This window comes from Lepus europaeus, chromosome 19 (assembly GCF_033115175.1).
Source record: "Lepus europaeus isolate LE1 chromosome 19, mLepTim1.pri, whole genome shotgun sequence".
In the NCBI taxonomy this organism is placed as follows: Eukaryota; Metazoa; Chordata; class Mammalia; order Lagomorpha; family Leporidae; genus Lepus; species Lepus europaeus.
In genome coordinates, this window is record NC_084845.1 from 61938052 (window position 1) to 61950425 (window position 12374).

General features: G+C 40.3%; 1 protein-coding gene across 6 annotated transcripts in view; it reads left to right on the forward strand.

The window, feature by feature from the left end:
* CNTNAP4 (contactin associated protein family member 4) overlaps nt 1-12374 on the forward strand; it is a 291034-nt gene that overhangs the window by 200376 nt on the left and 78284 nt on the right. For all 6 annotated transcript variants that reach the window (XM_062176397.1, XM_062176399.1, XM_062176403.1 and 3 more), the window contains 2 exons: nt 3920-4026; nt 7209-7328. In XM_062176397.1, the coding sequence (XP_062032381.1) occupies nt 3920-4026; nt 7209-7328 (227 nt within the window). The remainder of the gene's footprint in view (nt 1-3919; nt 4027-7208; nt 7329-12374) is intronic.

A 12374-nucleotide genomic window follows, 5' to 3' on the forward strand; every position in this document is an offset into this window, starting at 1 on the left:
CTCATATGTGGTGTTTCGGCCAGTTGACAAGCAAATCATGGTGTTATTCTTCTCCCATAACTCTTTTTATGAGATGGGAGTCAGACAGAGTGAGGGTTCCTGCCGATTTCAGAGACTGATGAAGATAAGAAATTTGAATTCCCTGCTCAAACTTATGCTGGGACCCAGAGGTACCTTACTTTGTTTATTTTCTGACAAGTGATGATGGTGTACAGACTCTATTTCAGCATCATTAATTCTGGCCAACCTCTATATCGTGTGAAAGTCTTTTGAAATGTCAATGGGAATGGACAGGAATCAGGATAAATCAATCTCGCACATCACGTCAGGTTAAGGTGTGTTGATGTCTGCATTTGTTCAAGTTCACAAGCAATGAAAATCATGATGGAAATGTCTAAGGGAAAAGCTTTGGAGGCCAGAAAAAATGGGTTGATGGATGATCTGACCTTGAATTGGATTGACTAGCGAGAGAGAGTAAAATACAACTGTGTAGAGTGGGGATGAACGTTTCTCTCTACAAGATACACTGTAGTAGGCTCCTATCGTCAAACATTACCCTATAATGAATTGCAATAAAGCTCACAATTCAGTCTCTCATATTTCCACTAGAATGCGGAAAACCTAGTCAGAAGCAGGAGAATGCTTTGTTAGACTTTCAGAAGCAGATCAGATAGAAATGGTGCATGGATCATAGTAACGAAGGGTGCATTCTTTTTGGATCACAGTAAAGATGCATTCTTTGGATTTTAGGCAAAGCCCTCATACCGACCTCTCAAAAACATGGCTTGAGGTTTGCTAAATGAAGAGCCTTCTGTGTCCTTCTCTGTTTGGTTACCTCTGGGATTCTTATCGTTTTAGTAATTTAAAATCTTTTTCTCTACATTGCCATTGATTTGAAGTGATTAAAAATTAAATAAGTCAGGGTACATTTGCTTTAAATGGTTTCTTGCAAATCTATAAAACTACTAAAATATATATAAACTTACTGGGCTTGGAAAGATGGCCATTATTTATTTTTAAATCCTTAACACACGAATTGTAAAATAGCATTGACTATGATTATATTGATGAATGGGTGTCCATGCATATGCATGTGTAGTGGTAACTTCTACCTAATGAGATTGTAACTGACATGTCTTCTGGATTATCATTTTTTGATTGACTGTGATCTGGATTGTTTGATTTCTGTACAGTGAACATCTATTTTTATAATCAACAAAAATCAATAACTATATTTCCAGTTAAAATTCAAAGAATCCTATAAGCAAGACAAGAAGTTGCCCATCCTTAGTTTTAATAAAGGAGGTGGCAGAAACCCCATCATGGATCTATTCTTGGCTGGTTTTGTGGTTTCCATACTTTTTAAGTCTTGGATGAATGAGACCATTTAAAGCCATGGTGGTCTGATGTCTATCATCCTCCATTCTGAAAGGCGTCAATATTCCGATCAGGGCTCTTTGGGTCCAAGTTCCCACATATCTCAGTTCATGGTGTCCTATGTTCTTAGACATCCCTAACACATTCAAAAGTTCACAAGTGGTCTAGATATGAATTTCAGAATTTATTTGCTGGGTCCAGCGCTGTGACGCAGCGGGTTAACGCCCTGTCCAGAAGCGCCGGCATCCCATATGGGCGCTGGTTGTAGTCCTGGTTGCTCCACTTCCAATCCAGCTCTCTGCTATGGCCTGGGAAAGCAGTGGAGGATGGCCCAAGTCCTTGGGCCCCTGCACCTGTGTGGTAAGACCCTGAGGAAGCTCCTGGCTCCTGGCTTTGGATCAGCGCAGCTCCGGCCATTGTGGCCAATTGGGAAGTGAACCAACAGATAGAAGACCTCTCTCTCTCTCTCTCTCTCTCTCTCTCTCTCTCTCTCTGCCTCTCCTCTCTCTCTGTGTAACTCTCACTTTCAAATAAAATAAATAAATCTTTAAAAAATAAAAAAAAGAATTTATTTGCTAATGAAGCCACATAGGTGATTGCTGGCTGATGCTTGAGGAACCAAGGCTCCTGTCCTCCCTCAGCCACAGGGAGACTGCAAGCTCCCAGCTCCCTGAAGGAAGCATTTCTGGGTTGTAAACCTGCCTGGAGGTGTTTTGGTTTTGTTTTTTGAGATTTACATCTCAAAAGGACAAAGGAAGAATTGACAGTGGGAAGAATTTTGAAGTAAACACTGTAAGGGATGGATCCTAGCATCAGGAGACTCCAGGAGCTTCAGTCATGCTGAGGGCAGAAGGTGTGAAAGCTACCTAGCTGGGCAGGGCTAGCTGAGGCCGGAGCACAATTTCCTAAATGTTTTCCATCCATGGCATCCTTAGCATCCCAGCCATTTTTACCGTGCCTCCACGCCAAAAGGTACACCTAACCGTTTGTCTAAAACGTAATGTGGGTCCGCACAATTTAATAAGTATTTATGTCCTAACAATTTACTCTTTGAAAAACTGCTCTGAATCTAGACATCTAATGTACAACATGAGGACAATAAGTAATAAAAATTGGTTATATCTGAGACTGTGCTCAATGAGTAGCAACCACTGTTGCTACAAAACAAGCCAAAGGTCTATGTGAGATGACGGATATGTTTATTTGCTTCATTTAGCTCTCTCTATATAAAATCATGTTTCATGCCATCAATTCACAGCATAAAAGGTATTAAAACAGAAAAAAAGGATACGTGTTTTAATTATTTTTCATTTTTAATTATACATAATTATTTCATAATTTTGGTGTATGCACCTGTTGGCCGCTGCACGACTATTAACAGCAGCTTGGAATCAGATCAGACACCACCATGCTCACTTGTTGTTTGATGTTAATTTCACATTGTACTGGTTTACTTGTTATTAATTATTGAAAATCCAACATCTCTGAGATGTGATTAAAAGGAATATTTTATGATCTGATGTTGAAACTGGGCTACCTTGAGTTGGTAAGTCCCACAGTGCTTGACAGATGTGAAGTGTGCCAGTTATGTGTCCTCAAGATTTAAAATAACCCGGGAGCCCCTGGAGTTCGATACTCTGCCCTAGAGCACCCTGCACGGTGCTGGGATGTCCTGAGTCTGGACTCTGCCTCCTTCTACATCTCTGGCTGCATCCACCAGCTGTGAGGTCACCCTCCCTTTCCACTTTCTGCTTTGCTTTCCTTTTATTTATTTGAATGGCAGAATGACAGAGAGAGAAGGTGGGGTGATGGTGTGTGGGAGAGAGATACAGAGAAAGAGAGAGAGAGAGAGAGACAGGGAGGGAGGGATGGAGGGAGGGAGAGAGAGAGAGATCTTTAACTTACTGGTTCATTCCTTAAATGCCTGAACAGTTGGGAGTCTGCCAGGCTGAAGCCAGGAGCCAGGAAATCTACCCCATATCTCCCACATAGGTGGCATGGACCCTACTACTTGGGCCATCATCTGCTGTCTTCCCAGTCACATTAGCAGGAAGCTGGATGGGAAGCGGAGGGGGACTCAGCGCCAGCTCTGTGATACAAGGCACAGGCATCCAAAGAGAGGCTTAACCTGCTGCACCGTAACACCCTCCTCTTTTTGTTCTCTCTTCCTTTAAATATCCAAACAATGTAGTAACTCAGTGTGATAGAATGTTATTTCATGTGAGTTGTCAATACTCTTGGCAACATACTGAGTTTGTGTCCAGTCACTTCGGGAAAACAAGGGGCTCTGATCTAGTGAGATATGTTGAGAATTCAGCAGTCGTAACTACCCGAGAACTGGTTGAAACCTGATGCGTGCATTGATCTAAGGTTTGGTTCTGTTATTAACGTACCTTTACATCAGACTGACTAATCATTAGTCATGTGAAAGTCACTCTGGGCTAAGGTTCGTATCCTTCCTCCATCTGACCATGCATGAATGATTGGTGCTTTATGACATCTAAGTATGAACCATGGTGATTGTATCTGCGCCTTCCTTTAGGTGTTTGCCCAACTATTGTGAACATGGTGGTGAGTGCTCTCAGTCCTGGAACACCTTCCACTGTAACTGTACAGGCACGGCGTACAGAGGAGCCACTTGCCATAACTGTAAGCCAATCACGCCACTTGTTCTGGCTCTGTGGTGATTTCCTTGTTCCATTTCCCTTTCCAGATGCGCGTCCATCTGTCCAGCTAGGTGCAGTCCTGGACTGGAACAGGCAACCCTGAGTTTTAGCAGCCAGTTGGTTTCTAGTTTATTTTTAATGTGCACCTCATTTTGTAAAGTAATTAAAGTCGTTTACAGAAGCAACACAGAAACTGAAAGAGTAGGACATCTGGAAAAGGGCGAAGCACATGAAGAACTCAGAAGTAGCTAAGGGTTAAAAAAAAAAAAAAAAGAAAATACAGAACACATGACCATCTTGTTCTGGTACCTTACTTGGACCAACATTCTAGAAGGTGTGATATAAGTGGAAATATGATCAGTTGCTAAACGCTAATTCTTGATACAATTAAACAAAGAAATTCTCAGAAACAGTGCTGGATGGATTGAGGCAGGGTTAGCTTGAGGTTTGGAGATTCACACCAAGGAGGATTAGATGCCTTCGACCATTTGGGCAGCTGTAACAAAATCCCATACTGAGTGGGTTGCAGACAACAGAAATTCATTTCTCACAGTATTGGAGGATGAAGTCCAAGATTCACGGGGCAGATTTGATGCCTGCTTCCTGGTTCCTAGATGCTATCTTCCCGCTGTCTTCATATGGTGCAAGGCAGTGCCTCTCTTGGGCCTCTTTTACAGCAACAACAGTGCCAATGATGAGATCTTTATCCTCACGACCTGATCACCTCCCAAAGCCCACCCCCCTCCAAATACCTCCCCATTGGGAATTAGGTTTCAACATATTAAGTCTCAGGTTGGGGAGAGTTCCATGAGAGTGATGAGCATGAGGGGGTAGATAATAGTTCTCTTGATCGTAATGATTCATTTATTGAATATTTTCCAAATGTTTGTTATCATATACCCCAACTTCCTTGACTCTGATAGCCACCCTAAAAAGTATGTACAATAATCCCCAGTTAGTAGTGCGGTGATAGAGAGATGTCAATCAACTTTTCCAAGGATACTTAAGTGACTGAGATGGGAAAGCCCGCTATGGAGCCTGGAATCTAACCAATGCCCCTTCCCTGTGTGATGAACCATGCATTTGTCTAATGCAATGCTTGCATGTGTTATGAAGCTCACGTCATCTTGTTGTCCACTTGGGCAGTATATGTAATGGGAAGACCAATGTGCTTGTCATTGTTCATATTTTTCCTGGCATTTGTGAGCCTTTTGCCTTATTGCACTATCCTATGTAGCCTGGACTTAAGGCATGAGTGTTAGGTATGTGGTCATCAGTCTTTCACCCTTGGTCTTTTATACTGCACATTCCTTTGTATCCCTGCAGAGTTGAGATTGAACCCTGGGCTCCAAGCCCTGCTTCAGGGATAAAGAGGCTGTGATCAGAGACTCTCCTGGCCCTGCCACTGCAGGCAAGGTCTTTTCTAGGCAGGCATCAATTGTATATATCTGAGTGCCTGTGAAGATTTTATGAAGAATGTTTACTGGTGATAAAACCATACTTGACCTGTAATTCAAGGCTAAGTTAGTTGACTCAGGTCACCCAACTAATGGAGGGAGAGTGTATTTTAATTTTTTATATCTTCCATTATTCCCATTGTCATGGCTAACTTGAAGCAGAAAGTTATTGTATGTGTTTGAATTGCTTAATTGGTTGTTTTAAATTGGTGTCAATGGCTAGATTTAAATGCAAACACAAATATCTCTGAGGAGGGAATTAGGGGATAAATAAAAAAAGAGATTTTCATTTGTGGCTCACAATTGGATCCAGTAATCAACTTATTAGGATCTTAAGCAGATAGTACAATATAGTTGAAGGTTTTTATCATTGACCATTGTAAGAAATGGGGCCACGATGGCAAACTTGGTTATCAGCTATCAAGGGGGAAGGTGGAGATTTTAAATTATTTTATTAGGAAAAATACACTTAACACTCATGTTATAAAATGTCAAGCAATATACATAAAGCAAACGTCCTTTCTACTGTACTCACATATTCTTTCTAATATCAGTCCCTGCCTCAAAGTTCACATCCTGCCAATCTCTTTCAAGGCATTTGTGCTAAGTCATATAGGAATATATGTAAAGTAACCATTTTTGTATGTCCACATGAGGGTATAAAATATAAATGTGACAAAGACAGTTTATACCTGGACTTACATGTTTGTAATCTATAATAGGAACAAAATAAAGCCATCAGTTTGTGGAGGAATGGGGAAATATATTGATATGGTGATTTCAAATTTTTGTGGCATTGAACACATTAGCCACATTATTTCAAGTTACTCCTTAATGTAATCATACAAATTTGAAATATATTCAAGGAAGAATAGATTTTTTATCTCTGATTCCACAGAATAAAAAGCTTAATGGAAGCTATTAGTACGTTTGGCTAAGTGTTCAAGAGAAGTAAGCGTCATAGATAGGTGATTTTTCAAACCTTGTACAATTATATAATAAATGCCTAGTTTTAGTTCCAAGCAAATGGAAACTATTTCAGGGACGTATTTCATAGAAATATTTTTTCTGCATTGAATTTTAATTATCTTGAATTCTCACTATAGAGAATTAGTGAACATTTCTTTTGTAAACGACTTTTAAAAATCATTGATGAGGAGCTTTGCTAATCTTATTTGTTTTACAAAAAAAGCGTTTTATCTATAGCTAGTTTCATGTGAGATAGGAATATAGTTACAATGCCATCTGAAGTTTCCTATTGTTTAATTATTGGATAGCAGCAGATCGTTTAAGGAGGCTGCACCAGTGTGCTTCAGACCTTAGATTACCGCAAGGTGATCCTAGAATTAAAACTTCCAAAGCAGATGTCATAAGACAAGACATCACATTATTCTTAGAAGGTCTTAACATTTAAACACCAACCTTCCCTTTCCTTGTTCTTTGCAATGTAAAAATATGCTAAATTTCCATTTTTACAAAGTTAGCTCATTTTACTTTAGTGATAAAAAGTAATAAAATACCACCCTTTCCCTCTTCCCCTGAAAACCACTTTACTGTGATGAGTATTGTTTTAAAGTATTTTTACCTTTTCTCCTGATCAGTAACGTGTAATGTAAAATGTTAAAGAATCAGAGATTATGTGGCCACACTGAGATGGAAGACGCTCGTGTCCTACTCGTGTGTTGATGACGATTTGCTTTTTCTGCAGCCATCTATGAGCAGTCCTGTGAAGCCTACAAGCACCGAGGAAATACTTCGGGGTTTTACTACATAGATGCGGACGGAAGTGGTCCCCTGGGACCGTTCCTTCTCTATTGCAATATGACTGGTGAGTAAATCCACTTTCATTCAACAGTTCAGTTTTCATGAATGCTTTATTTATACAAAATTAAAATGAAATAAGTGGAAAGTTAGCCTAGTTTTCCATTTGATTAAAATGTATACAATTCAGTAAAACTGAAAAATATCTTTAAAAATAGTTAAATGATAATGATTTACATGATTTGTAATATTTTCATTCCTCTCTGCATGTGATATTCATAGCAAATTGAACAATAAAAATGTCCTAATATGCCCCACAATAAAAAGTATAGGCATTTTTTTGAAAAAAAAAAAAAAAGATACGTACTTTTGAAATATTTGAAAACGTGAAGTTTATTTTTATTATTGAGTTTTTTACATACATAGATTTACAAAAATTGTCATAGAAACTGTTTTTGATTACATTCAATATCCATGCATTATGAAAAAGAAAAATTCACTAAATTACTAGTGGAAGGGAATTTTCTTAATTTGATAAAGAATACACACAAAAATCCCTATGGCATATATCATAGTTTATGATAAACTATTAAAAGTTTTCCTCTATTGTTAGCATTAACACCACTCACTTCCACACTGAATTGGAGATTCTAGCCAGTGCAATAAAGCAAGGGAAAGAACTGAAAAATGTAAGTATTAAAAAGAAAAACTGCTATTCTCATTATTCAGAGATAACCAGGTTATTTATTAAGAATATCCGTAACAACCTACAAATAAATGATTAAATTTAGGGTTATCACTGAATATTAAATTAGTATAAGATTAATTTTATTTGTATATACCACTAATAAGAAATTAGAGAATGACTATTTGGAAGGTTATATTTTCAGTAGCATCAAGAATCTCAAACACATGTAGTAAGTCTAATGAAAGATTTGTGAGGCTTCTATATATATCAGTACAAAATGCATTTTAGGGGGCTGGCGCCGTGGCACACTAGGTTGGTCCTCTGCCTGCGGCGCCGACATCCCATATGAGTGCCGGGTTCTAGTCCCGGTTGCTCCTCTTCTGGTCCAGCTCTCTGCTGTGGCCTGGGAAAGCAGTGGAGGATGGCCCAAGTGCTTGGGCTGTGCACCCGCCTGGGAGACCAGGAAGAAGCACTTGGCTCTTGGCTTCAGATTTGCGCAGCCCCGGCCATTGTGGCCATTTGGGGGGGTGAACCAGTGGAAAAGGAAGACTTTTCTCTCTGTCTCTCTCTCTCTTTCACTGTCTGTAACTCTACCTGTCAAATAAATAAATTAAAAAAATGCATTTTAGATCAGTTAAACTCCCCAATAATTGAAGCAATGTAAAATTTTCATTTACTAGAAGAGTCAACATTGTATAATGTCTTTGTTTCCGAACTGGAGATTGATTTGGTGCAAATCTAGATCAAAATTGTTGCAAAATGTGTGTGTGTGGGTAGGATTATTTTGTTGAAAATAGGCAAGCAGATTCCAAACTTTGTAAGTAAAAAAAAAGGAACAAGAAAAAAAGCCACACTAACCTTGGAGAACAAATTGAAGGAACTCAACACTACCAGAAATAAAAAGTTTATACTTTTAGACTAAGTAAAACAAGGGTGTATTTGACTCAAAGAAAAACAAATAGAACAATGAAACTGAATAGAGAATGTTTAAACAGAATCACTCAGATACTGGTAATTCATTAGCTCTCAAGGTGGCATTAGCCAGCAGTGAACGAATGATTTTTTTTCTTCAACTAATGGTGCTGGGAGAAATTATCTATAAGCACCAAAAAAGAAAAATATTGATTCCTTCCTCAACCTGATAAACAAAAAGGGTTCTAGATCAACTGGGCTGTTCATTGTAGTATCTGCCTGCAACAAGTACTTATTTACATTCTAACTTGATTAAAATTCATTAGAAAATTAAGTGAATTTCAATACATGAAAAATCAAATATGAATTTAGCCAGTTTCATCGAAATAAGGTGGAATTAAATGTTGGGGTCTTCTGTTTCCTTGGCCATGTTTTGAGTGCCCCATCACCACCTGTGGCTAGCAGGAAATACGTAAATCACACAGCTCTGGAACCCTGGGCAGTGCTGTGTTAGGAAGTCAATATTTCATGGGAGGAAGCAAAAGCGAAATGACAATGTTAAATGGACGCTGGAGGTGTTACAGAGCAAGATTTGCTCCTGAAGACCGGGCAGTGAATAGTTGGAGAAACAAGCTTGTAGGTGGAGAATCCAGCAAGCGCTAAGTCTGGAAGCAGGCAATCTGGCCAAATATGTTCGGAAATGTAACAAACCCTGAAGCTTGGGTAGCTGGAGTATGACGGACGAGCAAGTGGAGAATCATGAGGGAGGCCAATGTCACGTGGTGGTGGGACAGAGCGAGGAGGAGTCAGAGGATTGAGCGACATGAGAAGATGTTGTCGAGTCTTAAGCAATAGTGGAAAGCAGCCTGGCTCCCTGTGGTGGGATCACAGTTGTTCGTGGGCTGGGAAATGGCTACGTGGGAGCTGGGGTGGAAAGGCGCTGGGAACCTGCTTTAAGTTTTTTTGGTAACGCAGGAGTGCAGAGACCAGCAGATGATGATGGTTTCCTGCAGTGTACATAGGGTACGGAGGTTGCATTGGCTTTCTGAATACTTGTGCGGTCTGAGAAAGCTGAAGGATCCAAACGCAGCTCCTGAGTTCTAGGCTTGGGTAGCTGCAGTGTTTGGATTGCCGTTGTTTGAGATGTGAGCCACAGTTTTGCGGGGAAAGCTAGGAACCTTCTCCGGTTGGAATTGATGATGTTGTTCAGGGGAGGCGCTGCGGAGGCCGTAGGATATGGGGGCAACGATTCCTTCGGGCTAACGAGCAATTCTAGCAACTGCACTGGTGGTTAAGTTCGGGGTCATTGATTTTTAGGGGGAAATTACTGTTGAGATTTTTCGTAGTGCACAGCTCGGTGGATTCCATCTGCTTCCGCATACATTGAGGACTCTGTATGCCAGAGCAACCTAAAACAAATGATGGGCCCACACGCCTGTCTCCTTAGTCCATCCCCTTTCTGCACAATGCAGGTTCCCAGACAGCCCCCAAGAGGTTCTGACTCAGTGGCTGCGATGGGAAAATGAACGCAACTTCTTAATCTTTCCAAGGGACCCTTGTAGATACCCCTATTTGGGACGTTTCAAACTTCGGGTTCTCAAACTCTAGTATGCATAGACTACTCAATTATGTGAAAAGCAAACATTTTAAGTGCAAAAAGACTTTAAAGAGAAAAAAAGGATCATGCTGCTAATATAAAATATGAATGTGAGGATCAAATTCGTTTACAGATAGAGAGATCAGATGATGAGTGACAGTTCACCACTTGCCCCTGCGACTGTGAATCCTGCGTCCAACAAAGGCATCCTGAGCTTCTTGCAGACACCTGTTCTACCCAATTTTGATTAGGAAAATGAGTTGTCTCTAAGACAATAATCATTGCTAGTCTTTGAAGCCTTATGAAACACACACACACAGAGTAATTCTAGTTATTGACAGTAGTTATGTTCTATAAAGTATCTACAAAGAACTGCATTAGCACATCCTGAGCCATCACTCCAAAGGGAAATACAGAAAGATGAGGTTACTGCAAACTTCTAGTTGCAATGTTCTCATCAACTGATCAATACCTAACTGTGTTTTATGAGTGCTACAGGTCAGAGACAGTTTATTTAATGCATATTATTGATTAATTAACATCGAACATATGTCCAACAGCATTGGAACTCAGGGCAGAGCAAAGCTTATCTAACAGATAGGTCTTGTCTTGGAAGCACATCACAGCTCTGTGTATTTAAGTTTGTGAGATAACACTTCAGTCCTGTCCAGGGGCCATTGTAAACAGCAAAATCACCAACTAGAAGCACCAAGATGCAATACACAGGACATTTGTTTATTGTACGAGAGCTAACACAGAGAGACTGAGCATCCCCTTGTTCAACCTGAGCTGGGAACATGTGTTTTAGGGATCCCAATCTGAGCTTCTCTGTGCATGTCCACAAATGACTGCACAAGCATTGGGGCAGCAAATCGATTTTAGCAAATGTGTGTGTTCATAATTCACGAGGATGTACTCATAGCAAGGACTCACGGTGTCCCGTCTGTCTCTCACGTGTGTGTCTACTATGGCTAAAAATCCAGTAATTTATGGGCCACGTGTAAATCACTGAATTGCATCTGTAAGATGTTGAAGGAAGAGACACAGACATCCAGAGACAGCTGAGAGGGTCCAGAAGCTCTGGAAAATTGAAACCTATGTGACAACCGCAGAGTGTAAGAATCCCCGTGAGAAACACGTGCTGTATGCAGCTTGAAGCTCTCCTCCTGATCCGGTCTTGCAAATGAGGAACCCAGGGCTCAGGCAGAGCGAGTGGAGCCGGTTTGAGAACACTGGCAGGGGCACATCAAGATCTGACTCCTTGGTCCCTTTGGTCACAGCCAGTGAGTTTTCCCTATTAGGAAGGGCTACCTTGTATCAATGTCTCATTGCTCACAGCCCATAGTAGATCTTCCAGTTACATAAATCAAGTGAAACCACTGGGAAATTCAGACAGGATGCTGAATCAGCAGCTTGCCAATGTGGGACTTTGAACAAAAATCCAGTTAGGGTAGCACTGGTGTCCAATTAGTCCATATATATCAAAACACCTCTAAGCAATATAAGCTAAATGGGTCAAATAAAAACCTCTCTATTCTGAGTGAATGATTTCCTAAATTGTATTAGAGGCTGAAATTTCCTTGTAAACAGAATATTCAAAATATAATTTAAGAATAATTAGGGTAAGATGAATCCCCATGGCGGTCCCCGTTGAGATGCACTGGGCTGCTTTTTTCTCTGTGCTAAATTCATTGTTTTTTTTTTTTTTTTTTAAATAGAATGAGATAGTTTTCTGTTCAACAAATTTCTCATTACCAAACACTGCATTGTCAGGAGGATGCCTTCTGTGGGGAGACACAGATGAGAGCTTGGACGGTGGCTTTCAGACTTGGGTGAAAACGAAAATTCTGGGAGTTAAACTCATCCCTTCCCACTGCACCTGCCAGCATCCCTGAGTGTGGTTTTCCTGATTCAGT